The sequence below is a fragment of the Pyrus communis genome, chromosome 12 (assembly GCF_963583255.1).
Source record: "Pyrus communis chromosome 12, drPyrComm1.1, whole genome shotgun sequence".
NCBI lineage: Eukaryota > Viridiplantae > Streptophyta > Magnoliopsida > Rosales > Rosaceae > Pyrus > Pyrus communis.
In genome coordinates this window covers 23,294,532-23,322,434 of record NC_084814.1, presented here as the reverse complement: position 1 = coordinate 23,322,434, position 27,903 = coordinate 23,294,532, and the positions used below count along the sequence as shown (strand labels likewise).

General features: G+C 35.7%; 4 protein-coding genes and 2 non-coding genes across 7 annotated transcripts; 4 read left to right on the top strand and 2 right to left on the bottom strand.

Annotated features, from left to right (window-relative positions):
- The first annotated feature begins 2,189 nt into the window (after window positions 1-2,189).
- On the top strand, window positions 2,190-3,808 carry LOC137711638 (pentatricopeptide repeat-containing protein At4g21065-like). The gene has a single exon (XM_068450892.1). The coding sequence runs from the start codon at window positions 2,336-2,338 to the stop codon at window positions 3,701-3,703; it is 1,368 nt and encodes a 455-aa protein (XP_068306993.1). The 5' UTR covers window positions 2,190-2,335; the 3' UTR covers window positions 3,704-3,808.
- Window positions 3,809-5,768: 1,960 nt separating this feature from the next.
- Window positions 5,769-5,842, bottom strand: TRNAI-AAU (transfer RNA isoleucine (anticodon AAU)). Its single transcript has one exon. It is a non-coding gene; the product is annotated as a tRNA-Ile (tRNA).
- Window positions 5,843-5,934: 92 nt separating this feature from the next.
- On the top strand, window positions 5,935-7,817 carry LOC137711203 (photosynthetic NDH subunit of subcomplex B 4, chloroplastic-like). The gene is made up of 6 exons (XM_068450413.1): window positions 5,935-6,142; window positions 6,355-6,399; window positions 6,501-6,663; window positions 6,770-6,825; window positions 6,937-7,008; window positions 7,459-7,817. The coding sequence occupies exons 1-6, from the start codon at window positions 6,041-6,043 to the stop codon at window positions 7,585-7,587; spliced, it is 567 nt and encodes a 188-aa protein (XP_068306514.1). The 5' UTR covers window positions 5,935-6,040; the 3' UTR covers window positions 7,588-7,817.
- Window positions 7,818-8,245: 428 nt separating this feature from the next.
- LOC137711590 (uncharacterized) lies at window positions 8,246-13,101 on the top strand. 2 transcript variants are annotated; one of them, XM_068450843.1, is made up of 9 exons: window positions 8,246-8,591; window positions 8,700-8,760; window positions 9,093-9,557; window positions 9,713-9,796; window positions 9,896-10,072; window positions 11,027-11,107; window positions 11,880-12,070; window positions 12,578-12,669; window positions 12,815-13,101. In XM_068450843.1, exons 5-7 carry the CDS (start codon window positions 9,965-9,967, stop codon window positions 12,063-12,065), a joined length of 375 nt encoding a protein of 124 aa, XP_068306944.1. In that variant the 5' UTR covers window positions 8,246-8,591; window positions 8,700-8,760; window positions 9,093-9,557; window positions 9,713-9,796; window positions 9,896-9,964; the 3' UTR covers window positions 12,066-12,070; window positions 12,578-12,669; window positions 12,815-13,101. The 2 variants fall into 2 exon arrangements, with proteins under 2 accessions (XP_068306944.1, XP_068306945.1); XM_068450844.1 differs by lacking the exon at window positions 8,700-8,760.
- A 6,230-nt stretch (window positions 13,102-19,331) lies between these two features.
- LOC137710782 (thioredoxin-like 1-2, chloroplastic) lies at window positions 19,332-20,952 on the top strand. The gene is made up of 4 exons (XM_068449908.1): window positions 19,332-19,716; window positions 19,864-20,046; window positions 20,222-20,386; window positions 20,494-20,952. The coding sequence occupies exons 1-4, from the start codon at window positions 19,477-19,479 to the stop codon at window positions 20,746-20,748; spliced, it is 843 nt and encodes a 280-aa protein (XP_068306009.1). The 5' UTR covers window positions 19,332-19,476; the 3' UTR covers window positions 20,749-20,952.
- A 6,846-nt stretch (window positions 20,953-27,798) lies between these two features.
- On the bottom strand, window positions 27,799-27,880 carry LOC137711810 (small nucleolar RNA snoR122). The gene has a single exon (XR_011065154.1). It is a non-coding gene; the product is annotated as a small nucleolar RNA snoR122 (small nucleolar RNA).
- Window positions 27,881-27,903: the final 23 nt, after the last annotated feature.

Below are 27,903 nucleotides of genomic sequence, written 5' to 3'. Positions count from 1 at the left end.
TAAGCAAATGTACAGCCCTTCAAATATACCCCCACAATGGAACAGTACATATATATATATATATATATATTTATAATTTTCAGTTTGATTTTAATTAGAACAGAAAATTCAAACTTTTGATGTTTTTGAACACAGTAGAGAGACAGGGTTTTTATTTATTTTTACATTCACCTTTTTAGTTTTAATTTTCAACACATTATCAAATGAGCCCTGAATTATCATGATATAGACTTTGTCGGCCGCTTAAACCTAGCTTTTTAATCCCAAGATTAGGCAGGTTGAACCACATCGAATTAAACTAATCTAAATGATTCCAAGTGTGTCTAAATGTAGATTGGCTTCATATATGCATTTCATGCTTGAAGTAAAAGTCATAGCAATTACTCTCTAATTATGATTGATGAAGACATAAAGTGATCAATAATTCATCAAGGCCAAAGTCAATTATAGAAGAAGATCAGCTTCTATGAACTTGAATTGTCTTACACAGATTATCATAAAAGGAGGCCGGTTCCTACCCCATTATGGCATGCATGCATGAAAGTACAGTCGTAGGTCTAATTGATACAGTTAATTAGTGATAGATCTAATTGATGCGTTTATACTAAAATACTAATTTGTAAACTTGGAAAGAGCCAAGTTTGCTAGAGTAATGCACTTCTCCTTGATTAATTATATTAAAGTTTGAATCTCTGTCATAATTTAGTTTTAGTTTAAGTCAAATTAGAATATCGCTTAAATTAAAAAAATAAAAAAACTATGCTTTTTCTCTTCTTTTGCCCACTAGCCACTAAGAAATTATACTCAACTCTATGCAAGATAATTTCAATCAGTTTGTTTTGGTTTTCAAGCAGAGTCCCATGTGTGAAACAGCCTAACACCGCCTAGCTAACAAGGAATGAGTAAATACAAAAGCACTTGTGAGCTTCTTCTACACACACCAACAGAGCTAAAAAGCTCTTTTGGGTATATGGGTAGGAAGGCATTTTTCTTGGGCAATGTCACAAGTGGAGCTCATAAATGTTAATAAAGCCACAGTAGAAATGGCCATTTGAGTTGTGGCTTCATTGAGTACACTTTTTCCAGGAGTTCTTCTTGGTTTGTATCAGTCTATATATATATATATATATTCAGGGGAGGCTATCAATTTGTTTTTCCATTGCCATTCTGAATGGCTCTCACAGTCCCTATATATATAGTCTATTTTTTTCACAGACACCACAACTGCAAACCCTAATTGAGATGAATGCATTTATCTTTTAAAGGAGACCCATGTGAGCAATATCAATTCAGGACAAGGAAGATAGTTCAGAAACCAGAACCCACTCATTCTTTTCATCTAACAGCAGCTTGGAGTTTGATACATGCAAAATTAAACTTTCTTTCAAGTCCAACAGAAAAGCATCTATCCAAACAAGGAAAAAGTAAATCCAAAGTACTCGTCTAAAAAAGGAAAAGGTAAAACTCTAATCACACACACATAACTGGTGATGCTTATTGTGGACTGCCAATTTAGGGTTTAAGATAATCTCTTTACAGTGCGATACTTGGTGTAATTTTTACTGTGCATCGATAAAATTAACAACAATAAGAGCTGTTGTGCATTAGTAAACTATAATCCCTTTACAGCGTGATACTTGCGTGCAACTGAGGATATCCACTATTAATATCTATGTCTTCACATGAAACGAGGTGGTGTTAGTATTGCTTAGGAAACTGTAATCTCTTTCTATAGAAATTCTTCGATATAATCTCTTCTATTTTTAGACCCAATATTCTGCTCGAGGGGGAAGATTTGAGATAAGTCACAAAATGGGTATGTCATAGTTATCGAACTTACAGTCCACGTGACAAGAGTCGAAAAGGAGATCTCACACTTACCCAGTGAAAATGAATATCGCTCCAATGTAGGCTAGTAGATTGTATGTAATCTCTTTAACATCCATCTTTCGCGATCTCATCATCAGACACATGGCGTTGTGTATTCCTTTTTATTCATTTTGGTCCAAAACCAGTTTTCAGAAGCCCAAAAGAGCAAAGAGAACAGGGTCCATCAAAAGCAGAAGGCCCAAGAACGCAATGGCCTCAACCAAACATCTGATACCGTTTCAGAGATTTCCACAAATCTGGTATTTGATGCAATGATTGGCAGGATTTGTAACTTTGTTCTCGCACCATGAAAATATGAAATCTCCAAGAAAAATTTGCAGTCCGTTTACTTATGACCGTTAACCACCTTTGGCGCCTAAATTCCAAAACTCCGTAGCCAAAGCCAAAGAAAGACAGTCAATCTTCCCTACCGCTTCGCAAAACTTGTAATTTGTAAAAGACCTCAATGCACGATGCCATATTTCAAAAGGTGCACAGGGTTATGTCCCTTTTCAAGCAATGCACCACCACGAAACATGTAAAGCAAATCCATGGCCACATAATCCACAAAGGGCTTGATCAAAACGTCTTTGTTCTTGGCAAGATCGTCTCTTTCTGCGCGGTTTCGGACTGCAGAGACATGGACTATGCCGTCTCTGTTTTCAGAAGCGTTGAAAGCCCAGATGGGTTTTTGTGGAACACAATGATCAGAGGGTTTGGGAAGACCAGGAAGCCTGAAAGGGCATTTGAGTTTTATAAGAGAATGCAGGAGAATGGAAAGGTGGCTGATAATTTCACACTTTCCTTCTTGCTCAAGGTTTGTGGGCAATTGGGTTCTTACGTTTTGGGGAAACAGATGCATTGTGCTGCTCTGAAGCATGGGTTGGAGTCTCATGTCTTTGTAAGGAACACTCTCATTCATATGTATGGGATGTTGAAGGATGACAAAACTGCGTTCAATCTGTTTGATGAAATGCCTCAACCAGATTTAGTGGCTTGGAATACTATCATTGATAGTTATGTCAGTTGCGGAAAGTGTAAGGAAGCACTTGACTTGTTTTTACGGATGGTAAACAGTGGCACAGAACCTGATGACGCCACGGTGGTTGTGACCCTCTCGGCTTGCTCTACATTGGGTGCATTAGATTTTGGGAGGAGAGTTCATTCTTTTATTAATCGTTTGAATCTTAGTAGCAGTATGATGGTGACTAATTCGCTTATTGACATGTATGCAAAGTGCGGAGCTTTTGAAGAAGCATATGAGACGTTTTGTAAGATGAAGGGGAAGAACATAGTGTCGTGGAATACGATGATTCTGGGGCTTGCAACGCATGGGCGTGCAGACGATGCGTTGGAATTGTTCTCGAAGATGTTGAAGGAAAAGCTTGAGATGCCGGATGAAGTAACTTTCTTGGGAGTTTTGTTTGCCTGTAGCCATGGAGGGATGGTTGATGAAGGAAGAAGGTATTTTGATGTATTGAGCAAAGAGTATCATATCAAACCAACAATGAAGCACTACGGATGCATGGTGGATATGTTGGGGCGAGCTGGATGCATGGAGGAGGCTTACAGGTTGATAAAGAGCATGCCGATGGAGTGTAATGCCGTTATATGGAGGACATTGTTGGGAGCGTGTCGGCTGCACGGTGATATTGTGCTCGGAGAGAAGGTGAGGGGTCATCTTTTGGAGCTGGAACCAGATCACAGCAGCGACTACGTTCTTCTATCGAACATGTACGCAAGTTCAGGCGAATGGAATGAAGTTATACGAGTGAGAAAATCAATGATTGACAGGGGAGTTCAAAAACCAGAGCCTGGTAATAGCCTGGTTTAAAGGTCAGAGATCATTTCGAAATGACCACTTTTACTTCTGCGTTCTGTATGAAGTCTCGAAAATTTTGTAGCATTCCATCTAAAAAGTTGTTTTGTTTTTGCTGAGATTTATCACTACCGTTTCAAATGTAGCCTGATGGAGGACAAAGCCCTCGTTGGGGATGCTCTTATAAGAGAGAATCAATGAAGGAAAAGGGAGTTCCAAAACCAGAGCTTGGTAAGGTGTACAATACTAATACGGATACAGATTTATACATAATCTCATTCTTTACAGAGGGTTACAGTCTGATATAACCCATCTAAGCTTAGTGATTTTCTTTTGTTTCTTGTCCTGCCACTCTTTGATCCGAGCTTCTATCTTTTCTTCCACGCTTGCATGAAACCCTTCGTAAGGTTCGTAGCCAAATACCGATTGAAGACACTGCACAATGCAACAATAACTTGACTAACCCATCATCAACAAGAGAAACCATCTCCGATTCAGAAAGGATTTAGATTCGTTACCTCAAGCAGCACAAAGAAAGGACCCATTAGAAACGCTTGAACAAGGTTGTCCCGAAGAGCTGGTGCTCGTTTCTGAAAAGAAATGTTATCGTCAGGTATATATACATATTTAGCTGCTTTCAATCACGAAAATGATAATCGTGAGATGTATACTATGTTAGGCAAAGGCGCCAGAACAGGGAAAACCGGAGAAGCTAGAGTCCGAACCAGAGCTAGACAAACATGACTATCAACGGAAAGACCTGAGGAGAACAAGACGCCCAACCGAAGCCAACACACAAACCAGAGACGTACATCTCTTGGTGAACAGAAAGGCAGAGTTCATCCAAGTGGCCCTTCCATTCAAAGTCATTGGCTCCTCCAAAACCCTAAACCCCACACAACACATTCACATCCTGTAAAACATAACTTCATGGACAAGAAATTTCAACCGTTCACCCAGATAGGACTGCATTCCAAATTCTGTGAAGACACCGTGGGTAGAACTTGCCCCTAAAAACCGGCTAAGGGGTGCCCAAGAGCTCTTAAACCACTCCGAGATCTGTTATTTTTCCGATGTGGGACAACTAGGTCCTATCAAGTCAAATTGATCAGACAAGGATCTTCTCCGGATCCTTTCCTCCTAATTCATCAAGTCCGAGGATCCGGATTGTTGAAATTTGGTCCAACGGTTATAAACAAGGATCCACTTTAAAAGTTTTAGTCTGGAGATCCGAACCGTTGAAATTTGATCTAATAGCTACAAACAAGGATCCACTTTAAAAGTTATAGTCTAGAGATCCGAACCGTTGAAATTTGATCAAATGGATACAAACAAAGGGATTCAGACCGTTGAAATTTGATTTAACGGCTACAAACAAGGATCCACTTTAAAAATTATAATAATCTTAGCCGTTGGATCAAATTTTAACAATCCGGATCTCCAGATTTGGTGAATTAGGAGGAAGGACCTGTCCTAATTGATCAACAAAACTGACAGAATTCCCAACCCTGAACTCCTTAACCCTAACTTAATGGCATCAAAAGACAGAAAATTTAATCAGATTAAAAAGTTAGAAAACCATTCCATCGAACCCAAAATCCAAATCCTTAGAACCATAAAACCATCACCCGGAAATCGCAAAAAGGAGAGAGCTTTCAGCTTTACCTTCCATGACAGAGAAAACCCAAGACGGCTAGCAAGCAGGGTGGATTGGACCCAGCAGAGTACACAGAGCAAAGCAGCAATGGAGCCAGCTTTCTTATCCAAGCATACATCGCAGTGAAAGCAAACCCTAAATTCAAACAGAACCCATTTGGGAAACTGTAGAGAGAAGGTGTGAAGTAGAAGAGAACCAGAGAGATGAAGAAAATCGGCCACACAAACAGTTGTGGATCAAAATGTTAACTGGGTTCCTGTGATAAGCGCCGTAGAAGGCGAAGTGCCGTTCCAGATCGAACAATCCGGTCCTCCCCATGAAATTTTCCGGGAAAATGGACGGATTTTCCTAGAAAACAGATTGGGAAGGTGAATGAAAATGCAACAAAAGTACAAAAAATAAGAAACTAAAACAGGAAAAATATGGCCCATGCAGGTCTCGAACCTGCGACCTTCGCGTTATTAGCACGACGCTCTAACCAGCTGAGCTAATAGGCCAGTTGATGGTTTCTTTTAAAGACGTTTATTTATTGGTAATCTAAAATTTTCGTACGGCTATATCTGCATTGGAAGGGTGGTTGCAAATGGTTCTCTTATCCACTTTCCCTCCAAACCAATGAAAACAAAATTTGCAACCCAAACTCTTACAATCCAATTTGGAAGTGCATCTTCTGAACTCAAACTCATTGGAAGACAATGGCAAAAGCTATCATGGGATTCACCATTACCACTCCACATATTCACAGCTCTTCTCTCCAAACAACAAAATTGGACATGAGTTGCTCATCAATCAGATTGGTAAAAATTCAACTTTTCTCTTATATTAATCACTTGTATTGCATATTTTCTTATTGTGTTTGAAACGGTACAAGGACAGACATGAGTTAAGTCAGTTGGCACGAACAGTTTCCCCGCTCTCCCCTGCGTAGATTAGAGTAGTTGAGTGTATTGTCTTGTAAAAAAAATGGTCCATATCCACGGAAATGCTTTTGAGTACTTTTATTTTGCAGCTTAGGCAGTTTTCAAGCTCTGAACTTTTCAGTGGGTGCAAGCAGGTAATTAACCAGTTTTGTAAATTTTTTGTCCCCAAAAAATGAACTTAATTTTCTTGAATATATCAAAAAATTTACAGCATTAATATATTTTGGTTTTATAGATTGAAGTAGGGAAAAAGAGCAAAAGAGCCTCTTTCTGCAGAACAAATGCTTTCCCAGATTGGCCTCTAATGGCAGTTCTTGTTGAACACATAGAAGGCCAGAGAGACCTCATAACCCACAAATCTATCGTGCACCTCAGTGATGAAAACATAAAGAATGTCTGTAAGTATTGTATTTCCTAATTAATTTTTTATTAGTTTTTGTGTAAATTGTGGTGGATTTTAATTGGGAATGCTTGAAAATTGTGACAATTTTTTTTCTTTTGTAGATACTTTTTACATCATGTTCACTTGTTGGGGATGCTTGTTCTTTGGTTCCATGAAGGTAATTAATCAGCTACTCTCACTTCATTTTTTTTTTCTTTTCAAAATTTAATTAGGTTATATAATTTCATTAGTTTAGAGATTATTCTGAAAGGTTGGGGAATGTTTTCAGGATCCATACTATGATTCAGAGACGTATAGAGGAGATGGAGGGGATGGCACTGGATTCTGGATTTATGAGAAGGTATTTAACCCTTAATTATTACTTAAATTATGTGCATCAAACATTATTTCCACACTTTTGAGTTAGCTTAAGATTAGATATTCAGGTCATAGATTATTCAAAAGCATAGAAAATGAGGATAACACGAGCTAGCTATAGTTTTAAGGGCTCTGACAAATAAGCTCTTCAAAACTCCATTTCTTATTAAGAAAAAAAACACTTAAATGACCGTCTTGAAGAAAAGCCTCGCCTAAACCCGACTGTTATTGCACTTGACATTAGCAGTTGCTAAGGGTCTTTCTTTTTTTCTTTTTTTAGTGAATAACGATATTTATTTGATGAACGAAACATATAGAGAACCAGGTGTAATGAATAGTCTAATTAAAACATTGTCGGGCCTTTCAACCATATAGGGTGTTTTTCTTTGTTCCTCATTGTTTAGTGACCAACTTTCGGAACTGTTTATTGCAGCAAGAAGACATAGAAGAATCAGCAAGAGCAGAGTTGTGGAGGGAGGAGCTGATTGAGGAGATAGAGCAGAAGGTTGGAAGTCTAAGAGAGTTGGAAGAGGCTGGCAAGAAGGAGGAGCTTGTCAAGTGAATCATTATGCATTGTTTAATATTGTTCCACAGTTCCACTTCCAGGCCTTCAAACATCCAGACGTTATTGTATATATACCATGTTTGAATATCGATAAATTCTCATGAAAAGAAACACCAACTTTTGGAGATTATGATGAAGTTGTTGCAATTTAACTGTCATGAATTCAGCAGTCAGGCTGCGTGCCATGACATTTGTCAAATGTTATGCCTTTGCGTTGGATCCGATGACGATTTTTGTTAGAATGTAAGCATTCACTCCAAAACTAATTGAGAATAAGGGAAAAGGTTCAAAATGTTTAAGCTCTAAGCTAAACCTTCATCGATCCTTCGATGTAGGAAGGATACGATCATCAATTTCAACGACACACGAACAATGGTTGTATTTGGTACAGAGCAGTTCATTACCTAATTATCTATTCTAAAACTAGGGAGCAATTGACTGTTCATTGGGCTACAGTCAATTGTTTGCCCCTCGATTTGACGCTATTTACAACAAAAAACCATCAGATCTGGGCTGGGTTGGGAAGGTAATTCTTAAAAGTTAAGGGGTAATTGTGTCCGTATGTTTGAGCCGAATTTCACTTTATTTACAAAATTGCCACCGCCTTTTCTCTCCCTCTTTCTCTCTCCCGACTCTGTCGATAATCATCCATCAAATCGCCCATCCTTTCCTTTTCTCACTCTGTGAGCTCATTTCCTACAACCCTAGCACTGTTTCTCTCTTATTTCTCTCAAATTCGAGAGACTTCTCTCTCCCATTTCTCTCAACCTAGCCCCAGCGCTGCTCACCCCATTCCTCTTCATCATCTCAGTTAAATCCGTTCAACAATCACCGATGCACCTCCACACGAACCCATATGGAATTTTCCTCTGCCCACGAACCAACCTCCATTTCGTGGATCCACCTTCGTTGCAAGTCGCCGACACCCACAAATGAACTCAGATACGACCATCAAAAGTAGGGCGGAGCTCTCGAAGATGTCAGATTTGAGAAGGGAAAAGGTAAAGTTTCGTACTTTAGTGTTTGATCCTGAAGTAGATTGAATTTTCACTCTCTCGATTAAATTCTTCTCCTTCCCAAATTTTCTACTCAAATCTAAAAAATTCCAGGAGCGGAGCGGAATTTAAAATGCGCGAGCTCTGCTTCTAGGCCTCCCCGAAACGCTTGCAGGTCAGTCGTCCGAACCGATTTCTGAATTTTGGATGTATTGCGTTTGAAAATGCCGAAAATTAATTGTTTTGTTGGAGTCCGATTGATTTCGAAGGATCGGCGGTGGTTTTTAAATTTGTATTTGTATTTGGTGCTTAATTTAAAAAATTGGAGTGAGTTTGGTGTGGATCCGAGCTAAATTAAGTAATTAATTGACTCTGCAATTTTAAAATTTTTTCATTTGAATTTTGTTTCAGCAATTTCAGCTCAATTTCTATGTTTTATGAATTTTAATTTTAATTAATGCTTTTGTGGAAAGAAATTTGAATTTGAATTTTTATGTTGTTTAATAGAAAGGTAGGTGCTTGGATGGGAGTGGACGTAGGAGCAGGAAGTGTTACGAGGAGGGAAGGTAGTAGCCTCATCTGCTGTGTTGCAGTAGTGAAGTGATTAGACGTCGGTATGGCATCTGCTAGCCTAGGGAATGGTGGAGTTGGCAGTTCAAGGTATGTTAGACAATAGATATGGCATAAGTGATAAGCCATTTTCCCTCTCTGCAAGTGTTAACCTTACCCTGTATGGGATTATGAAAAGGAGGGGCTTTCTTTTGCTTTGTGTTGCAAGGGATAGAAGGAGACTTAATTTACTATATTAGCCTTATGAGTTTACAGACCTTCTAATATTTCATAGTGGGCCTGGAAGTGATTTTCCGGGAACGGGAAAGGTAATCGAGATTAGTCTCTGATTGTTTGATCATCCTATATATATTTGATGAAGCTTCAACTAGCTTCTACCAGACAACCCCTCATTTCTTTATGGTAATTAAGCTTCATCTCTAATTGTTTATTGTCTGATTAGATTATTATAATATTTGGGTTGTTGGATATGTTGGATTTGAATTGATTCTGCTCTGCTTCACAAATTATTTGTTATTTTCCGTAATATATTTTGATTTCTAGAACTGTAATTTCAGATTATTGCCCTTTCGACTCCTCTCCCAGTGCCTCAAGCCAAAACCAAACCCAGCTCCAGTCCTCTACAAATCAAACCTCACAAAGTAAAGCACTCTGATTTCATTTTTTATTTCTGGTCCAGTAACCTTAGGTAAAGCGAAGAACTGTATAAATCCTCATGCATGTGGTTTGTTCTTTTGCAGAATCCGAGATTGGAGGTGATAAGTAGCTGGTTTTAGCTTCTGAGGCAGACACTTGAAGAAGGAGCAAAGATGAATGCATTAGTGGCAACGAACAGACACTTTAAGTTTGCTGCTCGGCTTTTGGGATTGGACTCCAAGCTTGAGAAAAGTTTACTTATACCATTTAGGGAAATCAAGGTAATTTTGCATATAATCTCCCTTATGTATATCCCTTACTCTTAATTATAGGTAGGTTGTGTGTATTGGTTTTGCCCCCTTTTTTTCATTACCCTATTATTTGTTGTTGTCCTCACCCTGTGAATCAAATGCTGAGTTTTTTTTTTTATCCTTCTAAAGTACATTATGCATCTGGTTTTTGTTCATTCACATATGATGCACTGTTAATCGTTTCCTAACAAATCTGTTTATGTATGTTATTTTCTGTTTGGTTTGATTCACAGGGATAGCTTTTTTATGGTTGTTGTTGTTAGAAATAGATTTAATTTTTTATGCCTTTGAACAAACCCTGTGAATCAAATGCTCTGTTTTTTTATGCTTTTTTATGGTGGTTGTTGTTGTTGTTGGTTTGTTCAAAACAATATGTTGTTGTTAGAAATATATTTAATTTTTTATGGTTGTTATTTTCTGAGGATCATTCATGGTCACCATTGAAAACAAGTGTGATTTGTTCTTCGCCATCATATTTCAAATCAAAATTGGTTCTGTCATTAATAATTCAAATGATCAGTTCTTTTATTTCAGAGCAATATTTTTTCTTTATCGGTTTATGTAGATTGGGTAGCGTTCGATAGTTGATGGATTGATGCCTAGAATCCTACTACTAATTTTGGGCTACAGTCTTGACCATTATTTACAGCAGAGATGTTGTTTTGAGATTAAGAGACCTTAGGAAACTATCATACAAGACTATAGTTACAATTGAATATCGTTTTGGAGTTCATAAGAGGAATGTGTTTATGGAAGTAAATATCTTCTTTTTCAATAAAAACAACAAATATATTGATCTTCAAAACCAGGGTTTAGGGTAGACTGTCGTTCAATGTATAGAATTTTACCCCTTTTATTACTTTTTTAATATTTCAATCCTCTTTCAGAATACGAATCCGTAAACTTATTAAATTTATTCACCAGGTCATTTTTCTTTCAATCCCGAAGTTCGTATTTCAGGAACTTGGATGGTTGGACACAGCACTTCGCCCTTTGGCTTTTGAGGTATATTTATTTGCTGTTGTTATGGTGGAATGTGCAATCGTTATGTCTTAAGTTGAGCCTGGTTCTTTAATAAAAAAAACCAAATGTATTGACTTTTGCATCTGTTTCGCGTGAGAACACCAAGTTGTGATGTGTTTGCATAATGGTTTGAATCTGTGCTTAGGTTGGTTTGAAACTCAGGTTGGGTTATGGTTTTGTTCAATTTTAATTTCATTCTCTGGTTTTAGTTTCTAATGAATGAAGAGAATCATTCTCAATGACTACTAGAATGGCATCCTGTATAGCTGATATTGCATTGTCATGCAAAACTTCACGCTTATTGGTGGTTAATTGTAGGTATATGTGACCATTGTCTTTTCAATTGGTAAAAAATCTTCTCTAACTTCTGAAAATTCATGGTCAGCATTGAAAAGAAGTGTGATTTGTTCTTGGCCATCATATTTCAAATCAAAATTGGTTCCGTCATGAATAATTTAAATGATCAGTTCTTTTATTTCAGAGCAATATTTTTTCTTTATCGGTTTATGTAGATCGCGTAACGTTCGATAGTTGATGGATTGATGCCTAGAATCCTACTACTAATTTTGGGCTACAGGCTTCACCATTATTTACAGCAGAGATGTTGTTTTGAGATTAAGAGAATTTCACTTCTGCATGAACTTTGTGCACTTTGAAATCTTTATTTTGGGCTCATTCTTATAACATCTTTGGAAATATTTCAAAACTTGACTCCCTTTTTCTTAGTCATGATTGCTATTATCTTTTTAACCAGGTCATGAGAAAAGTTAGGGTAAGCATGTACGAGTATCAGCTGGAAAGCATGTATGTTCACCACATGAGGCGGATAATTGTTCAACTGTATATGGATTTGCTTTTGTTGGACTGTGCTGCTTTAAAGTTCTGGATTGGTGCTATCAGTGAAGATGCCCCCCCTGTGCTGCGTTGGGGACTTTCTTGATTCAAGTATTATTCACTTGGTTTTCTTATTTTCTTACAAGTTTTCATTTGAAAAAAAAAATTGCTTCATTCATATGCATTCTATGTTGCTACTGAGGTTTACAATTTTTTTACTTTTTGCTTTTTATTTTTCCTCCTCAGGTAATATTTTCCTTTTACTGCATATTGTATCTTCTGTTTGGGAATGCCTCTGTTTTTTTAACTTGCTGAGAATGCCTCTGTCAAAATTTTAAGGGCCTTTCTTTGTTTCATCCAATCATTTTCTATGTCCAACTATGAAACATTTTTTTTTTATTGATATAAAGACCTTTTCTTTCTCCAATTATGCCTCTTTCAACTCTTTTTGATTTAAATGCACTCATTTAGCACTCACATTTTTCTGATAGAGTAGATGAAAAAGAGGGAAACATGGATTATATATGCGCCTTCACTATGTTTTCTTATACGTCCTACTGTTATGAGACTAAATTTAACAGACATCCATACTAACAGCTTAGGTTTTCAAATTTGTAGAAACCAGCTGTGATCTGTTGCAAGAAAGACTCAAAAAAGAAAATACCTCTACATACCGAAGATTATGTCCAACTTTAGCATGCTTGAAACCGGTATGCTATGCCATCAGCTGCTTCTAATTTTGTAAACAGTTAATACTATCTTAAAATTCAAATGCCAATGATTCGAAGCTCATGACTGAATTATTATAGTTCTGTAAGATTTATTGAATACTTTTTTTCAAACTGTCTCTCGCAGCGGAATCACCGCCACCAACAGCTATGGCTGCGCAGTTCGTCGTCGTCCAGTATTCCTCCGAAATTCAACTCTCTCTTTACTCTCTCCGACTCAGTGCATCTCTATTCTTCCAGGTACACCCATATCTATATCCCAAACGACTCTTTATATGTATCTATTTGTTAGAGAAGGCTTTTGCCCTTTGGGTTCAATTTTATCTGCTGTCTGCGTTGGATTTGATGTCTTCTCAGTCCTTATTTTTTTATCCAGCAATGGAGCTTGCATTATCACTTGAGAAATTGGCAAATGAAAACTGCTTCACTTGCAGAGTGTAAAACATTCATTGTTATTGTATGATGTCTTCTTAATATAAGATGATTAGGTGTAGGTGATTATATTTTGTACCAGTAACATGGGTTGGTTGGTGTTATGAATTAACAATTACGTGATCGTGAGACGATTGTGCAAAGATAAAGTATTGGATTGGTGTTTGGTGTGGGTGCAAGTTGTGCCGGATTAGTGCTTTGGAGCATCATTTTTGAAAAATCATATGGTCAAGTCAGAGAAAAATGTTAGTTACTTGCTTATATACTGTAAGGATGCTTGGGCTGGTATATGTATTTCCACATATTGTATTGGCAGCCACAAACATTTGTGTTTTATCCGGCAGTGTGATGCCATTTTTATCCCAACAGGTTCTGGAAGTGATCTCTGTTTCTGTTATCAAATGTGTGTAGTTTCCTATTTTTTTTCTTCTTTTGGCTGGAAAGTAATGGAGAAGATAAAATTTGAAAGACACAGTTGTGGTAATCCTTGAGATAAAAGTAGATGATCCAAGTTTTACTACATATATTTCAAGGAATTAATGTTGGATGCAAAGAACAATGTTACAGTTTCACCATCATACGTCCAAATATTGTAAGTTTGGGACTTAACCTAAGGTGTAGTTAGCAAGACCACTTACAAGTTATAAATGTTTTTTTTTTTTTTTTTTTTGGGGGGGAAGCAGTTGAAAAACTTGATATCACCTTTGCATTTGTATGTTATCAATGTAAACATTATTCTTTTGATCAGTTAGATGTCAGTTTTATAATCAATGCTTTGGTTAACTATAAATCCACACACCGTTTTCATAAGATTTGTTTTTCTGCCAACATGTTAATTTTGCTCAATGATAATGCCATAATTGGAATATTTTTTATAGAAATGATGTAATGGGTTAATCTGAAATTTCGAACTGAACTCTTACATGACTGCTATTGCACATGCTCCTCTTTTTTGGTTGTTGGGTTTTATTTTTATTTCATTTTTTGGTAAATGCAATTGTTGGTTTTGCAAAGAACTGACTTCTATCTTATTTTTAGTTCTCTATGCATGTAGTTTCACCTTTTTTGATCTCGAGTATCTGGTTGGCTTTATTTATCAGGCCCAGGGTTGTGATTATGGATGCTGACATGCTTAACCACACTTGGTGCGGAGAAATGCAAGCATGTTGCAGCATATTATGGGTATATTGCTACTACTTTTTTTTTCCCCCTTTCTGTAAATGATACTAGATTTTAACCAAGACCAGATTGTATCAAACAAAAGCATTGTTTTCCAACTGGTATAAAACAAGATTCTTTTCCACCAAAAAAAGACTAGGTATCCATATTGTATCGTTATTTTCTTTATAGTATAAACCTGTTGAATCAACCATAGAATTGGTTTTGGAGTTTTCGTTTGATCAGAGAGTGTTTTTTTGGGTGAAAGTTTTAATCGGTAAGACTCGGATGAAAATGGAAGAATTTCTCTAAGAATCAGACCCTATGCATTCTTACTGTTTAATGCTGAGAGTTTCTATTCTGTTATATTATAATGGAACCAATGCAGGTTTACTTCAACTACATGAGGAGCTTTAGAGTTGAATTTGATGAGTTTTTTGAGGAAGGAATGATATAAGAAATTGAAGTTGGATTAGGTCCGTGTGGAGAGCTATGGTATCCTTCTTATCCTGAACGGCATGGTTGGAAATATCCTGGTATTGGTGAATTCCAGGTACCTTAACAAATGGTGATCCCTCCTTTCATTAGTGGCATGCATAATAGCTAGGGACTAAAGGTTATTTATAAATGTTTAAGTTAATAGCCCTTCATTCATCTGTGGTTATGACCTTAAGCCTGTAGCTCATTTGATTTTTTACTTCTATCTGAACTTTGAAGTAGTTCTCTGATTCAACCTGGTTTAGTCAATCCCCTTTTGTCGCGATGCCAATTTACGGTTCTTATCATGTAAATTGGTTGAATGTTGCTTCTGTTTCTTATGAAAACAGAGAATATTTTGCAACCACGTCTTTTGTAATCAAGAACGTTCAATTTTGTCCTATTAATTGTACAATGTCTTTTCATATCAGCTATGTTGAATGTATATAAAAACCAAGCTGGTTATCTTACCGACCCCTTTCACTCATCTATTCCTCTGTCCATTCATGGTTATGTTTAATTTATTCAGGTTAAATGTGTCTTATTCATGCAGTTTAGGCTGGTGCATTCAAGTTCCGCAGCAACGCGCGGGCATATTTTCTAGTTAACACTAAAACCTCACAATCCTGGTGATTTCGTTAGGGGAAAACTTACATGCAATTGAGACGGAAAAATAACAATATCTCAAACTTATCACGTGTTGTTATGTGTTTTAACTTACCTACATGGCATTACATAATTCATTTGAGTTCCTGTCACCTCGATGTCCCAGTTGCATGCAAGTCCATATCATCATAAAAGAACTAAGAAAAAATAATAAAAAAAAAGATTAAAAAATATAAAAAATCAGTAAAAATTTAGTAAGTTGTAAAATGGAACCTGGTGGATTGATGGATTATTGGATTATTAGGGTTATGGAGAACAATACTGCACACTGATATGCCTCTTGTTTCTTTGCTTAGTGTGGACTCAAAGGACAGTTCCAAAACTCATGGACTTGTTCTAGAAGATAGCCTTTTCCCTTGGTTTTCTTGCAAACCAGTGTTCCAAAATCATTTCCCTTGGTTTTCTTGCAAACCAGTGTTCCAAAATCACAACCTATGGGCTACCCTACCTTTTAGCACACAAAAAATGGTCCAAAATCTGTGGGCAAATAATTAAAAATATTATCATAAAATTCTAGCCTATTTATCAAGCAATCCAATTATCCAAAGAGGTTCATGAACTGAAATAAACAGATCGCATGCATAAGCAGATGTAATGGAGCTTAATCCATCATCTAGAATTCCAGGTGCTCTCATTGTCACGCAATATCAACCAGATGAAAAATATCCAAGCCAACTTTCTTGCATGACACTCCCATAATCTATATGTGGGTTTTTGGTCCTACCTGTTTTTGGATAGATTTTTCAGTGTGCCAAAAACACGGTCCAGTACATTAAGTGTCACAATATAAGTAGTTGGATACTTGAAAATAAAAATTCAATCACTTATATTATAACACTTTGTGTACTATATCGTGTTTCCGGTACATTGAAAAATTTCTCTTACTACATGCAGCTCAGATTTGCCATTTAAATGGAACTGTTTTGGGGGATGGGGATCCTCAGCTAATTTGTAAACTTGGATAAAGTGAAATGAATATATACACTAGAAAAATGATAAAGAGACTTTCTTAAAAGCATGACTTTTTATAAACTTTCTGACACCTCATGTTTTTAGTAAAATATTTTATAATGTTAGCATTGAAATTGGCCTTAAACTATAAGGTGTTAGAGAATACTTAAAGAGTCTCACTTTTAAGAGAGTCTCTTTAACGTTTCTCCATATACAGTATTTTAAATTTTGATTGATCTTGACATGATTGATCTTTTACAGTACGTACATAATGGAGCTTCCAATTCAGGGTTTAAGTCCAAATTTTGATACTTAAATTCTAAAATCTAAATGATCGTGTCAAAAAATAAGTTCATCAAAGTTGAATTTCGGAATGTCTAGATACATGGTCTCTATTTTGTTTTATTGAAAATTTTCATTTAATTAATTTATCTTTGTTCTCCTCCAACTAAATATAAAATCAATAATCTCTTAATTTATCAACTGACTTATTTGACCAAAAAAACAAAGAACAAAAACTGACTTGCTTTCCAAGAGACTTCAGTTGAGTAAAGTGCAGAGCTTGGAACTCCTAGGAAACTCAGTAAAGTAATTTAATCAGAACTTGGTTTTCTTTCTTTTTTCCCTTGATTAGGGATCGGATTAGGCCCCTTGTACCATGACTCAGCACCCATGATTTTTAATGGGAAAAATATCATCTGCATCTCAAACCCTAGTGCGTCCATCGTGTGTTTGCAGTATATATTTTGTATTAATTTAATGTTTAACACGTATTTTATGATCATGGAGTTGTAAAATGCTGCGATTTGATCAAGATTTGTCATCATGGATTAAGCCCTAAGCAGGAGACCGACCACAAAGCATCATCATATTCTTTTGTTTATTAAGGAAGATTATTGGGTAGTTATAAAAAGACACAAAGCATTCGTGAGGATCCCATGTTTTCATGTGATCAAATGATTATGTATGAAGTTAATCTACCCTACACATATGATCAAATGCTCCCGTGTTTTCTTTTGCTAGCGTAGATGTAGAGAAGGCATTGAGGGGGAGCAAAATGTGCAGTCGTATATGGCCTCAAAAAAAAAATTTGTCATCTAATATTATATAATAATGTTCTATACTTGAAAAAAAAAAAAAAAATTGCTTTTGTTAGTACTTTAAAATGTCACATCCCGGCCCGAGCCCCCACCACATTCCGGGCTCGACTCCACCATAGCACGATATTGTCCGTTTTGGGCCCCGACCACGCCCTCACGGTTTTGTTTATGGGAACTCACACGAGAACTTCCCAGTGGGTCACCAATCCTGAGATTGCTCTCGTGCGAACTCACTTAACTTCGGAGTTCCTATGAAATCCGAAGCCAATGAGCTCCCAAAATGCCTCGTGCTAGGTAAAGATGAGAATATACATATAAGGCTTACAGGAACCACTCCCCTAGGCGATGTGGGATGTTACATAAAATCTCATTTTGCACCTCTTATAAGAGTAATTTTTTTTTCGTTTCTAAATATAAAAATTTGGAGTACAATGAGATATTTTGTGTGCCAATAATAACACCCGGAAAACGATATATATAATAATATTATATGTTCAAGTGAACTTCATAGTTAGAGTTTTGAAGTTTTTTGTTTTTCATGTTTGATTGTTTAAAAATGAATTGCTTTTGATTATTTAGTGAATGTTATGTTTGTAACTCTTTTTACTTATAATTAATGACATTTGTAAACTTGCATTCAATGAGTGCTAAAATTTGTTTTGATTTAAGTAACAATTTTCTAGCATCAATACATTGTCTTTTTTTTTTTTTTTTTTTTAAACTATCTTAAAGAGGGGTTCTTTTTCAAATTTCGCACAGGGTCTTAGAAATCTCATAAACGACACTGCGTAGATGGTGGGTGTTTGAACTTCGGATCTTTTAAAATATTATTTGAATTAAAAGCGTATGAGTTTGATTTTTCCTTTCATTATAGTTGACGAACTGAGTTCCTCTTTGAATCTCTACAACCGAGAAACTTAGAGATTCGGACTTATTATTTTAAATCATGCGGACCATATTACATCAAATTGTAATGAAAAAATAACAACATACACTATTGCATGATATACCATACGATTATTATTGAAGTAAATTTGGTGACTACTAGGTACAACTGTTATGAAGTGGTCTGTAAACGGTAAGTCGGTAAAGCCGTATTTCTTCAATTTCTGGAAAGAAAAAAAAAGTATGTGGAATTAAAAAACTATAAAATAAAGTATTTTATTTATGAAAAGAAAATTTTGATATGCATCTCTTAATCAAAAACATAACTTTTTAATAAAAATAAATAGTAAGAATTTCACTAGCCAAAATAGCAATCTCAAAAAGAAAAAAGTCAAAAAAAAAAACAAAACAAAACAAAAAACAATTCTACTCCAGCTAGTAAAATGAGAGATAAAAAGATAAATCAGATTATCCAAAATTTGATGAAGCAGACAGAGTCAGCTGCTCAAATTTATCCACTTTCATAATTTTGTGGAGAAATATCCCAATTAATATTTTCACACAAAACCAGAGCATTTGACTACCAAACATTTTCCCGAAATATAGCAATTTTTACATAATTGCCAACTCAAATCCAAAAAATTAACCGAAAAACACAGCATATTCCTCGTTAATGACGGTGAATTGCACATAAACAACAGCTATAAATCTGTGTCATTTATCAAATAAAAAATAATAATAAAAAGTTTTTGGATAAGAGGAAAAATCCATATCAGAAAGACCCCACCCCACCTACCCTGTTTCAATTTTTTTTTCTAAATACCCCCACTTTTTTTTCCTCCTCCTCTCTCTCTCTCTCTCTCTCTCTCTCAAGTTTTCAAAGAGCACAACTCTGTCAATTAGGTTTTTAGTAAAACGGAGGCATTTTTTGTTCAAAGCTTTGAACTTTTTGTTTAAAGAACAAGTTTTGTTGAAGATTTTGATTGCAAGGGGTTAATTTTAATCCATTTTTTGGCCGTTTCGATTCGAAAAAGTGGTATTTCAGGCAGAGGATCAAGTTGGTTTTGGTGGGTTTTCTTGTTTTCGCTGCGAAATCTCGGAAAAGGGCGTTTGAGTCGACATGGCCAATGCATTTGCATCACAGACTGGTTTCTGTATTTCTTCTGGGTTGGATGAAATTGCAGCTGGCTCCAAATCCCCCAAAGGGGATTTTAGGGTTTCTCCTACCTCCCAATTTAAGGATGCAAATTCAAGAGCTTTTCCTGCATTGAGTGTTGATTTCTTGGGAAAACCCTTGATTCTCTCAGATCAGGGTTTCGAGAATTGGAGAGTCAGAAAACCAAGCAATTTCTCTGTGCATGTATGTAAAGCTTTCTCCTTTCTCTCTTTTTAGCTTTTAGCTTTTGCCTTTTGGCTTTTACCTTTTGTAGGATTTTTGTGTTCCCCATTGCATTTTTCTTTTCTTTTTTTGCGATTTTTTTTTAATTGGGAATTTATGGTTTTTCAGGCAAAAGCATCTCTGTGTGTAAGCAGAGCAATGAGATGGTGGGAGAAGACCCTTCACCCCAACATGGTGGAGATCCATTCTGCTCAAGAACTTGTTGATTCTTTGAAGAATGCTGGAGACAGATTGGTTGTGGTTGACTTTTACTCACCTGGTTGTGGAGGCTGCAGAGCTCTCCATCCCAAGGTATATATATTTGATTTTTCGTTTATGTTTTAGCAACCATTTTATGCATTTCAGAGAGACGGACCAGCGGCCCACTAATTGCGCCTCGGAATTATGGCATTCTGGTTTAATTGTTAGGGCCTTAATCTGGAACATTATGGTGAAATTTGTTGACCCATAGTTGCCATTTTATTAGATCTGTCAGCTGGCTGAATCGAACCCGAATGCGATTTTCCTCAAAGTTAACTATGAAGAGCACAAGACTATGTGTCATGCTCTCAACATTCATGTGCTGCCGTTCTTTAGATTCTTTAGAGGTGCAGATGGTCGTGTGTGTAGCTTTAGCTGCACCAATGCAACTGTGAGTATTCCCTGCAATCATAATCTTCTTTCTCGAGCTTTAATTGCAATGAATTAGCGAAATTGTTTGTGGATCAAGAAACTGAGTCAGAATTCCTTGTTTAACAGATTAAGAAATTCAAAGATGCATTGGCAAAACACGGGTCTGATCGTTGTAATCTTGGGCCGGCGAAAGGGTTAGATGAATCTGAGATAATAAAGTTAGCTTCAATAGGTGAAATATTAACAACAACATCATCGCCTTCCACGAAGGAAGAAAGATTGGAGGATCTGGTCACGAAAAGCGTAGATTTTTCAGGTGTGTGGAGCAATGAAAGCCATAGCATAGAACTTGAGGAAGAAGGTTCCATGGTGAAGGTTTAAAAGCAGCTTCTCTAGGACAGTTTCCTACATGGTGTTGTTGTACATGTCTTTTAACTTTGGGTTTTCCCATAAGCAGGGGGCTCTGGCTTTTTTACATCGAGCCCTGCCTAGTTTGGTTAATCTGTTATTTAGATTGGATATTGTGATCTGATTAATTATATTTCATCTATTCAAACCCTTGCATTCACCAGGGCATGCTTTTCTTGGAAGTGCTTTTTGTCAAACTTTCACGTTGAATTCTTTCGAATTTTTATGGCAATCTTGACTGCGTCCTAGCAATGATCTTCTTGCAGGCCCCAAACTAACATGGTCAGTAATTCCGGCTAGGGTATTTTTTTTCTTTTATAAATTATTATTAAGGGAAGTGAGAGGGTTTGAAATTATGACAATAATTAAGGGAAGAGGGAGGTTCGGACCCAGAACGCTGTAGAGACGCAACACCTTATCCATTAGGAGATTGGACCATATGCTCCAGCCAGGGGTATTTTAACAATTCCCTGTACTTTTTTAGCTCCCGTTGCAAAGCTTATATAAATGTGAAAAACTCGATGGTTGGAGGCCAATTGCTCTGTATATTAAGATTGACGGAGACTCATAACCAAATTGAACGTTAAGAGGGTAAATCGAACTCGGAAGAGAGTCACAAGTTCGAGGGTGTTATCAATTTTTTTTTCCTTTCAACTAAGTAGGCCATGACTCATTCAAAAAACGAAAAAGAAATTTCATGGGGCACCAATTTGGCAGTTGGTGTAACATTATGTGGATTTTTTTTTTATTTTATTATTTTTTAGTTTGCGGCCCCTTGAATATTGACAAAGAAAAGTTATGGTGTTGGCAACTAGCTAAATTTTGTTGGCTTTGCATCTTGGATTTGGATTATGATCTGCCATTTTGGAATCCATGTGGCAGTTTTTATTTTTTTTTATTTTAAGAAAAGGAAACCAATTGGTGGCATTGCCAGCAATCTATCTTTTCTGAGGTTAGAAAGACTCACTGAGGTATTTCAGCATTTTTCTAGCAACCATCGTGTGATTCACTATCGCCAGGAATCGAATCCAAGACGTGCTGTGTGAAATACGAGTCTGAAATTCATTTCCAACCATTGAACCACCTCGTAGTAGTTGAATCAATGTGGTTGTTAGAGAGCCAAAGTTTGTATTGTTTTCAACATCCAACTCCCTAAAAGTTGTTTGAGTTTTCAACATCCAACTCCCTAAAAGTTGTTTGAGTTTAATAAACGTTTCACATGAAAACATCAAGCACCTTTTTTAATGGCCTATTTATTGGAGTAGGATTCTCACCCCGTTTTTTTTTTTTTTTTCCTTTTCCTCCTATTTGAATGATCATGGTTAAATCATGTCAACATCTTATATTAATTTTTTATAGAAACAGAAAGACAAAATAGGGAATATGAGAGGAGGGGATGGAAAAAGAAGGGGAGAGAATCTTATTCCCTATTTATTTGGTGAGGCAAACGTGGGGTGTAGAATAAGTTAGGTCATACTAAATAGAAATCAAGAACAACTTATATGCACTCAGAATACTATGATTTTGGTGTTTTAAGTCAATTAAGCGATGAAATTAAAAAATAACAAACTTTAAAACAACTTTATTATGACATCCATGACATCAAAATATCTCATGTGAACCAAATAAATTAAGTCTGTTCTTTATATGAACACTGTCAAAATAGATGAAACTCAATAGTCGATGAGTTTTAAGATAGATTTCATATTTACATATCTCGGAAATGTAAAGTGAGATGTTACTGTGATTATTACCTTTTAAATTGCTATATTTTCATTGGAGATGCTCTAATTTGATTGCAATTAGTTTGAAAAATGTTTGTTACAAATCCTTAAAGTTAGTCACATTAATGAGCGAGGATTTGGTAATGAGTTAAGTCATGAACAATTCCGCCAACTTGAAACGAACCCCATAAAGAATTATATCACATTTTAACAAAAATGTTACAAAACTACATGGCCACATGAAATATGACATTTTTGTGGAAACACAAGAATCTAGCACAAAAGAAAAAAGAAATTAAAATTAGTATTCTTTTGGATTCTGATGATGAACATAAATTAAATTACAGAGTGTGATTTGTACTATGCAACCACCAATTTGGATAAGATCATGTGCCCTACACATTCTGGAAAATTCTGGAAAATGTTTTAAACAAAAAAATTAAATAAGCAAATAGGAGGCAAATGATCTTCTTGCAGGCCCCAAACTTACATGGTCATTAATTTCGGCTAGGGTTTTTTTTTTCTTTCTAAATTATTATTAAGGGAAGATAGAGGGTTCGAAATTATGACATAATTAAGGGGAGAGGGAGGTTCGAACTCAAAACGTAGTAGAAACACAACACTCTATCTATTAGGAGATTGGACCACATGCTCCAGTGAGGAGTATTTTTAACAAGTCCCTGTATTTTTTTAGCTCTCATTCCAAAAATTATATAAATGTGAAAAACTTGACGGTTGGAGGCCAATTGCTATGTATTTTAAGATTGACGGAGATTCATAACCAAATTGAACGATAAAAGGGTAAATCGAACTCGGAAGAAAGTCACAAGTTCGAGGATGCTATCAAATTTTCTTTCCCTTCAATTAAGTAGGCCATGACTCATTCAAAACATGAAAAAGAAATTTTATGGGGCATCAATTAGGCAGTTGGTATAACATTATGTGGATTTTTATTTTTTTTAATTTGTGGCCCCTTGAATATTGACAAAGAAAGTATGGTGTAGGCAACTAGCTAAATTTTGTTGGCTTTGCATCTTGGATTTGGATTATGATCTGTCGTTTTGGAATCAATGTGGTAGCTTTTTTTTATTTTTTTTATTTTTTATTTTAAGAAAAGGAAATCAATTGATGGCGTCGCCAGCAATTCATCATTTTTGGAGCTGAGAAGACTCACAGAAATATTTCAATCTTTTTCTAGCAATCATCGTGTGATTCATTATCGTCAGGAATCAAACTGAAAACGTGTTGTGTGAAATACGAACCTGGAATTCGTCTTCAACCATTGAGTCAGCTCGTAGTGGTTGAATCAATGTAGTTGTTGGAGAGCCAAAGTTTGTATTGTTTTCAACATCCAACTCCCTAAAAATTGTCTGAGTTTAATGGCCTATTTACTTGGTGGCATGGGGTGAGCGAGGCAAACGTGGGGTGTAGAATAAGTTAGGTCATACCAAAAAGAACAACTTATATGCACTGAAACACTATGATTTTGGTGTTTGAAGTCAATCAAGCGATGAAACTAAAAAATGAAAAACAACTCTACTGTGGCATCCATGACATCTCATATGAACCAAATAAATTAAGTCTGTTCTTATATGAACACTATCAAAATAGATGAAACTCAATAGTCGATGAGTTTTAAAATAGATTTCATATTTACATATCTCGGAAATGTAAAGTGAGATGTAACTGTGATTACTACCTCTTAAATTTCCGTATTTTTATTGGAGATGCTCTAATTCGATTGCAATTAGTTCGAAAAATGTCTGTTACAAATCCTCAAAGTTAGTCACAGTAACAAGCGAGGATTTGGTAACGAGTTAAGTCATGAACAGTTCCGCCAACTTGAAACGATTCCCATTTTAACAAAAATGTTACAAAACTACATGGCGACATGAAATATGACATTTTTGTGGAAACACAAGAATCTAGCACAAAAGAAAGAAGAAGATATTAAAATTAGTACTCTTTTGGATTCAGATGATGAACACAAATTAAATTACAGAGTGTGATTTGTACTATGCAAGCACCAATTTGGATAAGATCATGTGTACTACACATTCTGGAAAATGTTTTAAACAAAAAAATTAAATAAGCAAATAGTAGGCAAACAACTTCTGATTGGTCACCTAACGTGGAACTGACGTGGATGGGCCCAGAATCCTACTCAGCATGGGTCCCGGGGAGGAATGTATTTGGAAAATCATCATGCAGAATTCATGGAATCCAGAACAACCTGCAGTTTCTATTTTCCACTTCCATGTTACTGGATAAAATATTTATCTTTATTTTCTAAAATATTTGGATAAGTTATTGGATATGGTACAATTTGATAATTTTGTACAGAGATGCTAGATCCACTTTATTGTCATATTTTTCTACCCACATTATAATCTCACATACCATAAAACATTAAAAAATTGAAATATTATTTTTACACTCACTATTATTCTTAAAATAACCTCTAATATACTATTTCCCCACACATTATTATACATAAAAATTGAAATATTCCCAAACAACAAAATCTCCCCCGACAATAATTTACCAACAAATGAATAACCCTCCGAATGTTTTGTTGTTGTGTGATTATACACTCTAATAAGTACCATCAACATCCAATCATCATCAGTTTTTAGCTTCTTACCCTTTAATTGGAAAGGGCATCTACATTTTTACATTCCAAAGTTCCTTCTATCTTCATCCCTTATGTATTTTCCGCCAATTTGGCTTACATATTGTCCTTTCCTTTCACAACTCAATGTAAATCTAAAGCTCAAGTCATTTTTTTAAGCCCAATCCATTTTTATTATTATATATCGTTTAAGGTTCTTATCGATCCCTTTATAAATGGGCAAACTTGTTATAAAAAATTGCACTAAAAAGTGAGCCAAGAGATACAACACTAAAGTAGGAATAACAACACTCTTTTGCGAAGTTCGTATTTGGAAAATTGATCTTACCAAAATTCAATGTAAACCTACGCCCAAATAATTGGTTGTTGGTCGGTACATTGTGAGATCTAAGGTTAGCGATTTTCACTGTAATTAGGAATGCTAGCAAATTTTTCTCTCATTATCTCTCAAATTTGTAAGGTCATATGCTTATCACTTGGAACATTTTTGTTATACCTTCTAAGTTAGAAACCGTTTAACCAAATTAGAAACCGTTTAACCATTTGATTAGGAATCTAAAATTTTCAGTGTTTAAGAAGCAAGAGCCGTCAAATACTGGAGTAACCGTTAGACAGTTTAAGGGTGGGCGCGGTTTCGATTGTTAAGTTTTGGGTCAAAACGAAAACCAAACAGCATGCCTCAATTTTGCTAAACTTCTAAACCACAATGGCTTAAAACCGATGTAACCGGCTAACCAATATAGCGGTTTGATTTGGTTTGGTACGGTTTGCGGCTAACAAGCATCTATTCCCGAATGAAAATTTCAAAGCAATATGGAAGTAAATATTAGAAAATAAAAACTTGTCAACCTATCAATTTATAAAACATCATCATTATAACATCAACTTCGCAACTCTTTTTTTTTTTTTTAATAACCGATATTATTTGCACTAAAAGATATGAACTTAACTCACAATAAATTAGCAATAATATAATTAAAATTCACCTGTAACGAAAATCGAATCGCAAACTGATCAAAACCAACCCATGCGGCTTTGCTCAATTAGCTTCTCGAGTTGTCAATTTCAAATTCCAAAATGAGATTACACAAGATAAATCACAACATCCTAATTCCAAAAATTTCCCACAAAATACGAAGTACGTTTTTGCTTACCACCAGTCTCACCTTTATACATAGAACAGTAGATATACACCAGAATTAGAAGTGGAACAAAACTACTCTGAATAACAAAATTTGTATAGTACAAATTCAACACCATTATAGTGTGCCACGCGACCAATACAAGGGAATATGCTTACATGCGTTAATTCACTTGACCTTGTAATAGTAGTTCAATATTCCACGTTAGCGGCTCCATAACAAAAGTCTAAACCATTTTAACAAAAATATAAATAAATATATTACAAAAGGGTAAATATTTAAGAAATAATTGGAATACTATAAAATTAAAAAAGTGATATTCACACACTCTTTTTAACTTCTCAAACACCATTTTTATTTTTAAACATCTGATTGAACAAATCAAACAAAAGCGACAAAAAATAAAGAAACGTTTGTACGAAACTAAAAAAAGTGTGCGAAAATCACTTTTCTAAAATTACATTATTTCCTGACTTCATTTAAAGAGATTGAAACAATTAAGAATGCCTGCAAGCTTTAGCTCACAAGAATTTTCCCTGGGACATTCTCCTCCTGTCAAAGTAGCTCATAAACTTAACACAACGTTCATAATGCAATGAAATTTGTTTAATTAAACGCTGTTTCGTCCACCCGACCTCTCTTATTTCCGCCCCAACCTTATAACTAAAACTTAAATCATAAAACAAGAGTGCTGCTATACCCACCCACTTATCCTATTTTCTCCGCCACAGGAGAAAACAGAATAAACCGACAGACATAACAGCAATCTAAATCAATTTTCAATATTCACAATTGTTAGATGCAACAACCATCACCTAAACCCCTAAACGCAACTTTGAATTAAGTTCAACTAATTGAAAACTTTTATCTACTTACTTCCCAACAAAAGGTCGAATTAAGACTAATTTGGGAAGAGGAATGACAAAAGCTTGTGATTAATTAAACTTAATTAAAAGTTGGATGCCAATAAACCAAATCACAAAAAATCAGGGCTCTTTTGGATGTGCTTTTAAAATAACTAAAAGTGCTTTTAGAGAAAAATGTTTTTAGGTTCCAAAAGCCCTTAAAGTGCTTTTTGGAAGAAGCACCAGTTATGTTCTTCCAGGAAGCACTTTTAAGTGCTTTTCCAAAAACACTTCAGTCTTTTTAAAAGCACTTTCAATCATTTTAAAAACACATTCAAAACGAGCTGACCAGCAAACAAATAATTGACAGACAAATGGCAAACAAGATGTAAAATTGTGAGAACGCCTTCATATACTATCCAGCGTGAACGATTATTTCATAAGTTGCTTTTGGAGCCCGACAGTGTCGAGCTTCCACAAAAGCAATACTTCAAATCTCCGTTCTTTTGTTCAATCACCAGGCATTCAAAAACAAATTCATACACTAAAGATAATGGCATTCAAACTTAGTAACACAATGTTCAAATCATCTTCCTCGTAAAAGGGAGAAGAACAGAATACCGTAATGCAAAGAAACACTTACGATCAACAGAATTCAAGCAAAGCAAGCAAACAGATTTTGCCTCAGAGGTAGTGACAATATTAGCATATATCATCATATCTATATCTGATAATACGTGCATTTGAAATGCATCATTGGCAAAACTTAAAATTCTAACAACAAT

Coding starts and splice junctions, on each gene's coding strand:
- LOC137711203 (XM_068450413.1), top strand. CDS start 6,041: ATGGCAAAAGCTATCATGGGATTCACCATTACCACTCCACATATTCAC. Junction 6,400..6,500: donor TTTTCAGTGGGTGCAAGCAG/GTAATTAACCAG, acceptor TTGGTTTTATAG/ATTGAAGTAGGGAAAAAGAG. Junction 6,664..6,769: donor TGAAAACATAAAGAATGTCT/GTAAGTATTGTA, acceptor TTTCTTTTGTAG/ATACTTTTTACATCATGTTC.
- LOC137711590 (XM_068450844.1), top strand. CDS start 9,965: ATGAATGCATTAGTGGCAACGAACAGACACTTTAAGTTTGCTGCTCGG. Junction 10,073..11,026: donor TACCATTTAGGGAAATCAAG/GTAATTTTGCAT, acceptor TTTATTCACCAG/GTCATTTTTCTTTCAATCCC. Junction 11,108..11,879: donor TTCGCCCTTTGGCTTTTGAG/GTATATTTATTT, acceptor CTTTTTAACCAG/GTCATGAGAAAAGTTAGGGT.
- LOC137711638 (XM_068450892.1), top strand. CDS start 2,336: ATGCACGATGCCATATTTCAAAAGGTGCACAGGGTTATGTCCCTTTTC.
- LOC137710782 (XM_068449908.1), top strand. CDS start 19,477: ATGGCCAATGCATTTGCATCACAGACTGGTTTCTGTATTTCTTCTGGG. Junction 20,047..20,221: donor GCAGAGCTCTCCATCCCAAG/GTATATATATTT, acceptor CCATTTTATTAG/ATCTGTCAGCTGGCTGAATC. Junction 20,387..20,493: donor TTAGCTGCACCAATGCAACT/GTGAGTATTCCC, acceptor CTTGTTTAACAG/ATTAAGAAATTCAAAGATGC.